Genomic DNA, 13,015 nt, shown 5'->3' on the forward strand with positions numbered 1-13,015 from the left:
TAGCTCTTCTCTAAAGATACACAAAAATATTTTTAACGATTAAATATAAATTTAGGACATCTCGTAATTATTTAAGATAGAATTCCGAAAAACTGTTATCTTCATGTCTCCTATTGTATAGAATGATTGGTCAATCTATTTTATTTTTTTATTTTAGTTAGGATCAGTATCTAATACGAGAAAAGCCAAAGCTCAATTATATCGGAAATTTCTGGAAATAGAATGCTAATTTTATAGAGATTATTATGTCTCAGAGAATATTTAAAGTTGCAAAGTTAAATTTGATGTTCTAATATTAGCCTTTTTTATTCTTAATTTATAATATACCGGATATAACGACTCACGATAAAAATATATAAATATTATTATTTATACAGATTAATATATACTTGTAATATATATAGTCAACTAATGTAGAATTAGAGAATATATATATATATATATATATATATATATATATATATATAAAAGTGCGTAGCCAGTAAAATATTTTTATTACTCCTATTCTTTGGTAATTTGCTATTTGTCCTTAACGGAGAGAACAAACACCGAGCCTATTTTAACGCGAAATATAAAGAGAACAATATGAATGAAAGGACTTACCTGCTCTGCTTTTAATGTTAGTTCAATGAAAATCTGCTGTAATTTCTCGTTCACAAAATTTATGCAAAATTGCTCAAAGCCGTTTTTCTCAAAGATCTCGAAGCCATATATGTCCAAAATTCCAATCTCATATCCGTCCATGTTTGTTTCCATAGCTGAATTGACTTTCTGTAAAATTATCAATTAATTAATAGCAGAATAACTGAATATGTTTTGTAATATAATTTTAATTCTGCTGGTCTATTCGGATTTATTTGAATTAGAATATAATTTATTTTTTTTACTAATATTTTATTTAAAAACTTTCTTCTTTGGCATTCGAATAACTTCGTCTAATTGTAAGATTTCTGTAAAAATTTTTTTTTAATAATTTCTTATATAATCATATCAATCCAAATGATATCATATAACAAATTTGAACAAACCAGCAGAATTAAAATTATGTGATAATTTTGAGTTCAAAAAATTACATTGATATAATTAAAATAGATATTTTTTAAATGTATTTCTTATACCAAATAAGAGAGTAATTTATTTTTTTTTTTTAAATTAAAGAGATGAAATTATAGTTAATATCAAGTCAATTTTTCTCCGACAAATAAGATTATATAAGCGCAAAATACGCGATTTTTCTATATAATTAAAAAATTAATCATTTTAAATAAACTTTGATACTTTAGTACTCTGCCACACCTTAACTAAGTAGTCAAAAAGCCTAGCGTAGATGTCCTTTGCCAAAGCGTCCCTCGTATAAAGCGCCTGTTCTACATTCAATGTCACGTCTACACTTTCGGATTGACTTCCCCATTTCGACTCGAATTCTCGAGAAATCAATTTGTGTGACAGTTGTTCTGCCGAGATTCTAAAGAGGTAGGCTGGAAACTCAAGAACTAAAAGCATATCCACGCACACAATTAGAATCAGATTTTTAAAAAAGCAGAAAATGTAAATAATAATACAAATACGCGCAGAAATTATATTAAAACTTATTTTATTATCGATCGATTAATAATGTTTATATAATATGATAAGATATAGATAAATGTGTTTTATGCGACTTATATAGTTATACCGATAAGAGATAAATTATGTAATTAATCGTTATATTATGTCATATTTTATTGTTTAAGCTGCGTTTCGATATTCATTGTATTCGCTGCCAATGCTGAAAATCTATACATATAAGGTATATAACACATGCTGTATAAGATTTTCAGTATATTGACAGTAAATACATTGAAAAGCAATCTTAATTAGCATGCAGAATAGCTTACATTGTTTATCAGCTATTTGGGAATAATTGCCATCTTCAGAAAACTGTATATTTCCCAAGTGAAGAATTCCAGTTACTAATCTGAATATATCCATCACTTCTGCGTCTTTTATTCCCATAACACTCAACGCTGTAGACATTAAACAATACATAATTATCAAAGTAACGTATTAAATTAGCGAGGTCTATTAGTAATCAGGAAGAAAGATACAAGAATGTACTGTAATAATTATGGAACATTATACTATTAATTATAATTGCACAGAAATTAATTATCACTGTAAGATACATTTTAATTACGTACCTTTAAGAGTTTCCTGAAAATCTCGCGCATCGTTTGTCCCATCCATTCTATAACTATCACCATAACTCAAATATTGATAATAATCGAGACCCGTCAATCCAAGTTCAGCTAGAAAATTTAAATACTTTTTTATTATCCTTCTAAACTATACTAATTTTATTTGTCACTGATACTTTTATGTCTTAATCGATCACTCACTTTTCATTTCTTGATTGGCGCCCGTCGCTAACTGATAAAATATATGAAAGTTCCGCTCGCCGGGATTATGGCAAGTTACTCTTGATTTTTCCAAAAGAAAATTCGAAATTTTTCCACCGTTTGGCTGACCGCCCGGCCCGAACTGCATCTCAACGTATTTTCCCTGAAAATTTAAGATTTCCTTTATTTCTGTTCGAATAATAATTTCGTCGCGACTGTAGTACATTTAACAAATTAATAAAAATTAGTGAATCAATTCGAGTACAATTTGAAACGTACAAATCTACTGCTGTTATTGTTTCTCACTGTCTTCGCATTGCCGAAAGCTTCTAAGAGCGGGTTCGACTCCAAGATCACGTCCTTTACTTTCTGTACCTTCTTGCCTCCGCCACTCACCCTCGTCACGTAGGACATTATATATTTCGCCGCAACCGTTTTTCCAGCGCCCGATTCACCACTGCAAGGTAAAGATCGGAACATAACATATTTTCGATTAAATTGCAATTAATATATCAAATTAATATTCAATTAATATATTAAATTAATATTAATAATTCAATTAACATATCAAATTAATGTCCGACTAATATATTAAATTAATACTCGATTAATGTATTAAATTAACATTCGATTAGTATATTAAATTAATATTCAGTTAATATGTTAAATTAATATCCGATTAATATATTAAATAAATATTTCAAAATATCAAATAACGTATAAATATAATATTTACTAAAATTTTTATTAACGTAAGATTGTTTCAATGCAAGTATCGTTTGTCAGTTTACCTAATAATAACGCATTGACTTTCGTTGTCGATCAACATGTTTCTATACATTTCGTCCGCCAATCCATAGATATGCGGTGGATTCTCGTACGGTGCCTAAAATGACATAGATTTTTCTTATGTTTTCTAACGAGAAAAATAGCATTTTCACTCTTACCGCGCCTTGATATATTTCGACTTCCTTCTCTCCGAAGTACGGCATTTGTTTGAAAGGATTAACCGATACCAATACGGGTCCGATACACGTCTGATAGCATTTTAAGGAACATTTATGAATTATTTGTCACAGTTAATTAAGCTATCTTAAAATGTCTTTCCAAAATTATGCATTTTGCGTAGAAAAGGATACAAATGTATAATCGTCCATGTATCTCTTCCTGAGATTCTCGATGATGGCATCCTCATTGATCTTCGGTAGAAGCACCATATCGTCCACCCCGGAAATTTTGACATTTTGACTTTGCCAGTGGTACACCTAAGGATCAAAAAGAAATTGATTTTGATTAGTGAGACCACGTTTGACTGCCTTATACCATCGCGAATTTATGAAAATTACGGGACGCAGCGACACACGAGAAATCGGCGAACGTCGCGGATTGCGAATCCAATTACAATTTCTGTGTCGTGAGTATCAGAAGTGCTTATTCGCGCTGACGGACGTTTCACGAATCGTCGATTCATCGATCGCTTCCGCTCCTCTTTCAGCAAAGGTTCAGTCCAGCGTTCTTACTATGCCCTTTTAACGCAACGGCTTACAATAGATACTATACTTGGACATTAATGTATTATTTATATATACATATAACGTTTTTTAAGCAAATCTGTCAAAGTTCAATTTTACATTGCAAAAGACAATATTGCGTTTCAATATTTTTTATTCCGTAAGTAATACTCGTTAAAGTATCTTACGTTTATTTAGTTTATTGGCTCACTATAAGCAAACAGAATCAATAAAATCACAAATGTTGACATAAACTTCTGCTCTTTGGCATTTCTACTAACAAAAGGTTTTATGTCGAAGAATTCTTCTTCTTTCTGCGACATAAAATCTTCTTCTTTCTGTTTTGTATCCTCTATTTACTTTAGAGTGCTTTCCAATAAGAGACATGACACAGTGATCATTTTTTATATTCTTTTCTTCACGACCATTCTTACTTACTGCCCTTGGATTTCTTATGTATAAACATAAGCGCATTGAGTAAGAACGAACGTAAAGAAAAGAATGTAAAAAAAGTGGCGTGAATAGGGAAGTCTGGCGTATGAAACGAAGCATTCTCAGTTGCACGTAGCGCAAATTAGAGAACGCGAGAGAAATCGTAGTCAGCGTATATGGTGATACTTCCGGTCGAGGATTCTTTTTCGACAAATTTCGCATATAGTATCGAGTATAGCGTACAATGTCGCGAGACAAAACTTCTTTCGTAGCTGCTGTAGCGAGGCTTCATCTTACTTGCATTTTAAACGATCGTTTGATATAATCTACCCAAGTCAATTAACGGATTAATACAAAGGATTCTGAGCGTATTATATTTTTGTAAAGCATAAACTGCAAATTGATGTAGCTAACATATTTTATTTTTATGATTTTACAATATTTCGATAACAAAAGTCAAAATAATGGTTTCTTGTTACAAAATTTGACGTTATTAACGTATTAATCGAAATAACGTTATTTTGATTTTTTTCTTGACTCTCGTATGTTACTTGAGTAGTTTTTTTAGAGAATTATTTAAATACATATTTTTCCATGAAAAAAAAAATGTGCAAGACACAAATGACCCAATCATAGAAGGTTGATTAACATTTTTATTTTTCTTGTAGAAATATATAAATAATATATATGTATATATATAAGCTGTTTGTAATACAATTTCCTTTCCCTCTTTCTAGAATTAAGACACATCACTATCCACCAACACGCCGCTTCATTAACATCTTAGTCCAATTACTAATGGCGAAACAACTCGCCTGACTATGCGACATGCGAATGATCTCGTAAATCTCATAAAGCCCACAATCAGGAAAGTTAAAAAGAGAAAAAGAGGGAAGAAGAAGAAAACGAGATTTCGTCATTTGTTCAGTTAACAATGCCTAACGAGATAAGAGAGAGAGAAAGAGAGAGAGAATGGTCACGCTTGCAAGTTTCCGCTCCTCATCGTCGCCATTTCGACGACAGACGAATTTCGTCGACAATGGAAGCGTGTGGTAATCTTGCTATAGAGTTATTTGATCGGCGGCCGTTATAGGGTCAGTTAATTATGACCGATGGGGCTACTGACCGCGCGATCGATCGCATAACGTTCTCTCTTGTTGAGGTCTGCGCGTGCCGGACCAAAGCAGAGGCATGATTTCACGGCTTCCGCCGCAATGAAACTGTTCGTTCACCGCAGTTCCGCCGGCGTGGTAGCGGTCAACGAGATATCATTCCATTGCTCTGTCGCGGACATCCATCTTTCTGTCACATTTCGCATGGAAAGTACCGTTGAAACAAATTTCACACGGTACATAGTTATGTAAGTTGTTTACATTAGAAGACCGATCCATTTCATTTTCTGTTTGAACGAAATCTAGTGGCCATCGATATAAATTAACTTTAATCTAGATTTCATTTACTGTTAATTGTTTTCTAATTCTTAGATTGAACAAGATAAAGAGTATATTAAATCACGATGGAGTGTAATAACATTTTATCATTTTTAAGTTACATGTATATTATATATATAAATCAAAATGTAAATCACATCATTTCTAATGGTTAGTTTCAAAGTGATCTACATCCATGTTAACGTGTGCGTTTAGTAAATAATAAACTAAATTTGAATCAACTTTTTACATTTTTTTAAATGTATAAAAGTTGACTCAAATTTAGTTTATTATTTAGTTTGTTACAATAAATTATTTAACTCTACTGTTTTAGTTAAATTAACGTCATATTAAATAGAAGCAATGACGTTCTATAGAAATAATTAAAAACTTAAATTGGGTTTAATATTACATTATAAATTTAAGAATGTAAGAATTGATTATAATTGATTATACTGGACTAATAATTCTATTTCCGACTCAATTTTTTGAGTGATTTTTACAAGAATTTAACTTAAAAATACGTCAGATATATACCTATTGTTTTAATGAAATGTAGTTCTTTAATGAACGCATCTTGTAGTTTTTCATCGATTAATGACACGACAAATCGTTTATTGTCAGTCAGATGATAACACCTTCTATCTCCTGTTATCAATAAATCGACAATATCGAATAATGGATTCAAACCGGATATATCACGCGACACACGTGTAGATATATTGTATATAAAAATCATTTTAATGATGGTATCTATTGATAGTATCCGATAATATGTATTTAAATAATGATATTATAATATACAGTATTTCGCATTTTGAAAAAATTGTCTCGAAAGAAGAAATCTTATCCAACGAAACTTTCTTAACTTGCTTATTTAGAAACAATGGAATTAAAGAGGGAAAAAAGAATTAAACAGAAGAATCTTACATAACACATGACGTATAATGCTTAAGAAAATGTACCTTCCTTTCCATGAAATAAAAGATTATGATCAGTCGATTTTCTTATGCCTTATATGTTGTGCTCTTGTAAAAGTTTTCCCGATAATAATTCGACACAGAAAATGATCGTTTAAATTTTAGACCTGCTGTTTTTTTAAATCTCAGAAGTAGTTTTATGACTCATGGTGGAGACGTCCGCTGATAGAGAATGTACTCAAAGATCATTCTCAGAAATATATTATCTTATGCATGGACTGAGCATGTATTTGAAATACTTTTATTTAAAACACATTATTTGCAATGCAAACGTATTTTGTATTTTTTATTTTAGCGGATCACATAAAAGTATTACGTATTTTGTATTTAAAATCGAAAGATTGAAAGCTTTTTGTATCTTATAATTCAAATAATAAGGTTGATTATCACTGTTAGTATTTAAAATACAAAATACAAAATACTTCAAATAACTTTCATAATCTTTCGTTATTAATACTGAATAAAATACAAAATACTTTTATATACTCCCATGAAATACAAAATACAAAATATGATTATCTTACAAATACTGTTTTTTAAATACAATAAAAATATTTCAAATACATGCCCAGCCCTGATCTTATGGCGTTGTAGAATAAATGTGTGTTTCAATTTGAGACAACAAGATGAACATGCGTCCCTTAATTTTGTTATCGCTTACGTCCTTCGGAACAATTAACAATGCCGTGGTTATAAGCACGCATCGCAAGGACGTATGCGTGCTTGCGCTATCGTTCCGCTAGACTCATATTTGCACGTCTCTGATAACGCGTTGCCTAATCACCTTTGTGATAACGATCTCTTTTTTGGCGAGAGCTATCGTTACGAAATTTTCAGCGATCGAGGATGAAGATTGAATGAGCGCCGCGTGTCACTCTACAGTTGCCTCTAATTGAATCGAGTTGAAATAATAGATTCAATTAAATTACGTGACTGTACATAAGAGAAAAGTATTTTGGTATTAGTGACTACAATTGCATGGTAAAATAATTAGGAGCTTCATTTTTACGGTTATTACTGCTATAATAATTACATTTTAATTCTCTCAAACGTGAAAAAATTGTACTATAAATTATGATAATTTCCTATATTAATATAGTAGATATAGGAATATCAAGATATAAATGATAATTAAAACATTTCTCTTCAGTAAACGCAATCACAATTATGAAATTCACTACTTTTTATGTGATAATAGTAATTAAAAAATTTGGTAAGAAAAAACTAAAGATTTTCAAGCAGGGTGTGCGACTGTTATTATTATAATAGCACAATTGACTAATTTGCACGATTAAAATAACTGTAAATATATTTATTCCAAAAAATGACTATATGTTAAGTTATGATAATTATATTGATAGTTAAATTACAGCTTTTTTCCTCTCAGTGTATCATGATACGTATCGTTGTAAAAGAAAAAAGAGAGGAATCATCATTGAGAGTCCCATCACATCTTAATAAAAATCAATTCTTTGACGGCTCTTTAATAAATCTTCTCTTCTTCATCACGTCTCTTTAAATAAATGTTTATCGATCCTTACGACGGAACGCCGCAAAAGTCATAACGTAAATGCAAATCATAACAGGATATTCCATTATATCGGTCGGTGTACTCGATGTGCACAACCGTAAAATTTCCAGCGCATAATAACAGTTGTAAAAGTGTTCTCAGAAGGTACGGAGGTTACCAATACGCGTACCTTATCGGGAGAGCTTTTAAGATACGTCATTACACGCATCAATGACGATTCTTCTCTCTCCCGCCCACTCTCTCCTTCTCTACTATACTTTACACCGTTATGATCGTTCTGATTTTCAGAATTAGAGATAGTCCATTAGATATCGTAAATCGTAATTGAAGAGAATTTTGTCTTGAATGGAGCTATCGAATGAGACGTCGCACTCGATACAATCGTCATGAAAATTGGAAGAAATTGCAGTTACAGTATTATTGCGAATATATCCGGAATAGCCTTTCTTAGCTTTGTTATAATGGCAAATATCTGTTCTAATAAATATCGATAACGCGCAACTTTTTCCGGAAATATATTCGTCAGATTGTCGAATCGTAACTGTCGAATTAGAAACAATATACATGAAATATACATTAAACAATATAGATGATAAAAGAATTTGTAAATATTAATAATTTGTAAAAATATATATAAGAGATTCTCCTTGAAATCCGTCCTCAACAATCGCCAATGCAATTGTCAACGTCATTCAGTTCAAGATGTACTTATACAGATGACAACGTCCAGTAAGTATTATATATGGCGACCATATGTAATATGGCGACAATCGTTTCTTTAACTGTTCGAGCCAAATAGAGATCGCCTACGAAAGCCTCTCATCCGAGATGTCTACCTCGCTTTCGAAAGTGAGAGACGGAGCGAGGAAGAAGAGGGAAAGATGCAAACTAGTTCAACGAACTTGTTAAAAGTCTGTCGTGGAAAACGTGATTCACAGAGTGTGTGAGCACGCGAGGTGTAATGCCGCATAATCCTGTTTTGTAAATTTATTAGGCAGCGATTGGAGTGTGTATTGCATTGAAAATTCCGATCGCCAGCAACCAGGCAGTTTTACCGTTTAACAGTACGCAGAACTTATATCTTTAACTGTTCTTCCGGAGCTGATGAGGAGTTAGTTATTAAACTCGATTATCAATCTCTTTGCCAATAATGTTCGTTTTTTCTTTATGTCTGTATGTATTTGGATTTTTCTTTTCAAAATTTATTTATAATATACTCAGAATTCTGGACATGTATATAAATTTCGCTTCGTGATCGAAAATAAGATTATTTCTCTTAATTGATTTATTCTCGTCGGTCTAATACAAATTATACTCGTCAAAATATATTGTACAATACTTAATTATTCTTATTAGTTATTTTTTTTATATATACAAGTTATGTTCCATTTTTATAGGGTTTATTACTTTGCTTTATTTTGGTTCCTTGAAATTAAGTCTTCTAATTGACATAAATTAAATTAAGTGTCCTTTAAAATTAATTTAAATTGAATCTTACAAACAGCATCAATAGCTGTGTTACAGATTTTGGCGTCAACTTCGAAAGATTAAACATACGCATTCCGTTAAGATTTCTAATGCCGAAAGCATTAAGAAATATTAAGATTAAACGTTAGAATGTAAAGATTATTATACTTAAATGTGTATTAAATATAAAGATTGTTAAAATATTAAGATTAAAATATTCCGATGATCTGCAAAATGCAGTACTAATAAATTTTAAAAATCCGAATCCTTCGATGATTAATGGATTTCTTGGAAATGAATCGCTCACCGATCCGTATATTAAGTACGTCATCGACGTAACTATATTTTCTCTCGAGGGTAATTTACGCGAGCATGTCCTTGCGCACACACAACACGATGGTATTCAATATAAAATGGGATAATTATAGGTTTCCAATTAATTTGAAAGTCGTCTCTAATGTTTTCCCCGATTCGTGAGCGATGAAACGTAACGCTGCGTTACAAAGATTGCACTTTAATTAATGAGAATAATGAATCGCCCTCGCTTCATGAAAGTGTTTCCTGCATCGTGTTCGACATTGAAGTATTATTTTAAGTCTTGCCATTGAGCCATAAGAAAATGAATCACTTCCCGTTCACGAGACAAAGAAAGGCGGGAGGTAAGGAGACACATCACGACATTCGCGACACGACCATCACGCGAAGATCATGAATTCTAGCAATTCTACGGTCGCTTCACATATATATCTGATTTTTCATTCTTCACAAGATTAACCATCGCAATGTTTATTTTGTAATTCAACACACACTTTCTTATTACCTATAACTATAAAAACTTGTGCACAATCAAGTTAAGAGCGTTTAAAAAATTCTTTTAAAAAGATTCTTCTTGCTTAACTCGATTATACACAAGGTTTTTTATTTAATATTCTTCACACACACACACACACACATTATATATGTATAACAGTTATGTCGAAGGTAAGAACTTTGAGATGGGGAAATTTCTGACGTCATTAAACTACAAGATACTTGATCATTATTCACGATTCGAGAGTCAAAGAGGCATGAAACAATCTGGGCTGAATTTAAAGTTTACTTTGAGATCAAATTGAACATGACAGAACATATATTTATAATACTTAATTTGGAAACCTCAACGAGGATTTTCTTCAGAAGAGAAGCTACACAGTTTGCGAATTATCTCCGTGATTTGATACATCGTTAAATGCATTGTAAGATGCTTTAAGATAAATACCCATAGATAACGTTCTTTGAACATATTTATATATCAAAACCTTGATATGAATCCATAATTTTACAACACGAGGACATCGTACATTCCTTTAATATTCTTTGTTTTAACCAAACTTAAATTCTATTTTTGTATTATGTTTAGACAATTGTGTAAACATTTTTTTTTCAATTCGTGTAGACTTTTAAATAATAATAATCAAATAAAACTCAAAACAAAATTATACTTTTTAATGATAATAACGCGAGTCTTTATCTATTGAATATAATAATAACCCCCAATATATTTCAGACAAATTTCAATTACTCAAAGCTCAAAAAAACTGAAATCAACGGCACCGTTTCGTTTGTTTCATTACGTACTAAATATTATCTTCAATTACCATGTCGTTGAAATTGAAAAAGAAGATGCACTGAAGTCGTCACCGCGGACAGTGTCACCTAAGCAATAAGCAAGCGATCTCAACTGCTTCGAATCATGTCGCCGACACAAATGACGCACGTGACACACCGAGGATGATCACCGATCGCTCAATCAACTCTATATTTAAAGGCAAAACACACGTGCACGCGTAATAGACGGTCGATGTCGACGGCTTCGTAGCTCGTCGCGGACTGAACGACTACGGTGAGTCACCGGTACCGCCGTTAGCCGTACCGGTGACTCGGGATGCACGCTTTTGTAAGAGGCGCAACGCGTCCACGATGTGCTCTATACAGAAAAATACTTACTATGAGCAAGTCGTAATTAGTTGTTTCAAGTATCTCAAAAGTTTATTTGTCCACAAATCTATCACAAGTTTCATCCAAAGTGTATCAAATTTATTCAAAATATCCCTATAAGCGCAAAATATTCCTAGAATGTTATATAGTTATTGTAATATTTCGAAAATACATATATTTTTTAATATTATGAGAGTATTCCATGGTTATATGTCCACTTATATAATATCCTAGGTATTATATCTTAATATCCCTGAAATATTATTAAAATATTTATAAATATTAATTATTAATATTAATTTAGTGCAATTTGAATTCACAATCCAATACGAAAAGTTCTTATCAGTTTATGCTGCATTTTGTGCTAAAAAAAATATTTTTGCATGATTTTAAATACATATCTAGTTCTACAATTGCACGCTAAAATTATTTTGTCTTTAAACGTATACTTACTAAACAATTGTAACAGTTTTACAAATTAAAGTAAATTTGTTATAATACTTTTTAATGTTTGTACAATATTACAGTACTATTAAATAATGTTACTTTTAATAATCATGCAATATCAGGACATATAACCTTCCATTAATATTTCGATAATATTACTTAATATTAATAATTTTAGTACAATATTCTTAAAATGTTACATTTAATGTTTTAAGAATATGTCTAAAATATTACTTAATATCAAATAATATTATGCGCTTATAAGGATATACTCAATTCAATAAGTTTAATATTTCAATCATGATTATTAAAACAAATTCGATTTACTGCTTTACAGCAAAAGACAATGTAACAACGATCATTTCGTCTTTGTTTAACAGTAGCAAACAACAAGGATGTAATATTTTACTGTATTACACATTTTATCATCCATGTCTCTTATTGGAAAACACTCCAAATAAAGAGTCGCTTCTTCCATCAATTTTATAATATTAAAAAAAAAAAATAAATTCTTATTTTATGTACATAATAATAATAATAATAATAATTTTTCTAAAACTTAAAATAAACATATTTTAAGATTATTATCAAGAAAATATTCTTTGTCGAAGATAATCGTTACTTGAAAGGAAGAAAGTAAATTGAACAATCACTTTTCTTAGCAATAAAATGATATTTTTCTCTGTACGTTTCACGGTGACGTACTCTCTCTCATAAGTCGCGTGTATAATTTTAAACGTATTGAATTACGAGTTTTATTGTATTATATACGAGTCTCTTAGACCGATCGACTCCACTTTATATAAATTTCTTAATTATAGCGCGCGTACTAGCTGCATCAGTCTTTTCTGCTTTTTACCTC

The 13,015-nt window shown here is 31.0% G+C and overlaps 1 protein-coding gene across 1 annotated transcript in view; it reads right to left on the bottom strand.

The window, feature by feature from the left end:
- Nucleotides 1–11,630, bottom strand: part of LOC105147580 (unconventional myosin-Ie) — a 41,303-nt gene extending 29,673 nt beyond the window's left edge. Inside the window, exons 1-10 of the mRNA XM_011058702.2 lie at nucleotides 11,367–11,630; nucleotides 3,518–3,643; nucleotides 3,326–3,415; nucleotides 3,170–3,264; nucleotides 2,658–2,835; nucleotides 2,379–2,541; nucleotides 2,181–2,288; nucleotides 1,878–2,006; nucleotides 1,297–1,493; nucleotides 604–771 (exon numbers count right to left, since the gene is read on the bottom strand). Coding sequence (XP_011057004.2) covers nucleotides 604–771; nucleotides 1,297–1,493; nucleotides 1,878–2,006; nucleotides 2,181–2,288; nucleotides 2,379–2,541; nucleotides 2,658–2,835; nucleotides 3,170–3,264; nucleotides 3,326–3,415; nucleotides 3,518–3,643; nucleotides 11,367–11,369 — 1,257 coding nt within the window. The 5' untranslated portion in view covers nucleotides 11,370–11,630. The remainder of the gene's footprint in view (nucleotides 1–603; nucleotides 772–1,296; nucleotides 1,494–1,877; nucleotides 2,007–2,180; nucleotides 2,289–2,378; nucleotides 2,542–2,657; nucleotides 2,836–3,169; nucleotides 3,265–3,325; nucleotides 3,416–3,517; nucleotides 3,644–11,366) is intronic.
- Nucleotides 11,631–13,015: the final 1,385 nt, after the last annotated feature.

Source organism: Acromyrmex echinatior, chromosome 4 (assembly GCF_024713525.1).
Source record: "Acromyrmex echinatior isolate Ae372 chromosome 4, ASM2471352v2, whole genome shotgun sequence".
Classification (NCBI taxonomy): domain Eukaryota; kingdom Metazoa; phylum Arthropoda; class Insecta; order Hymenoptera; family Formicidae; genus Acromyrmex; species Acromyrmex echinatior.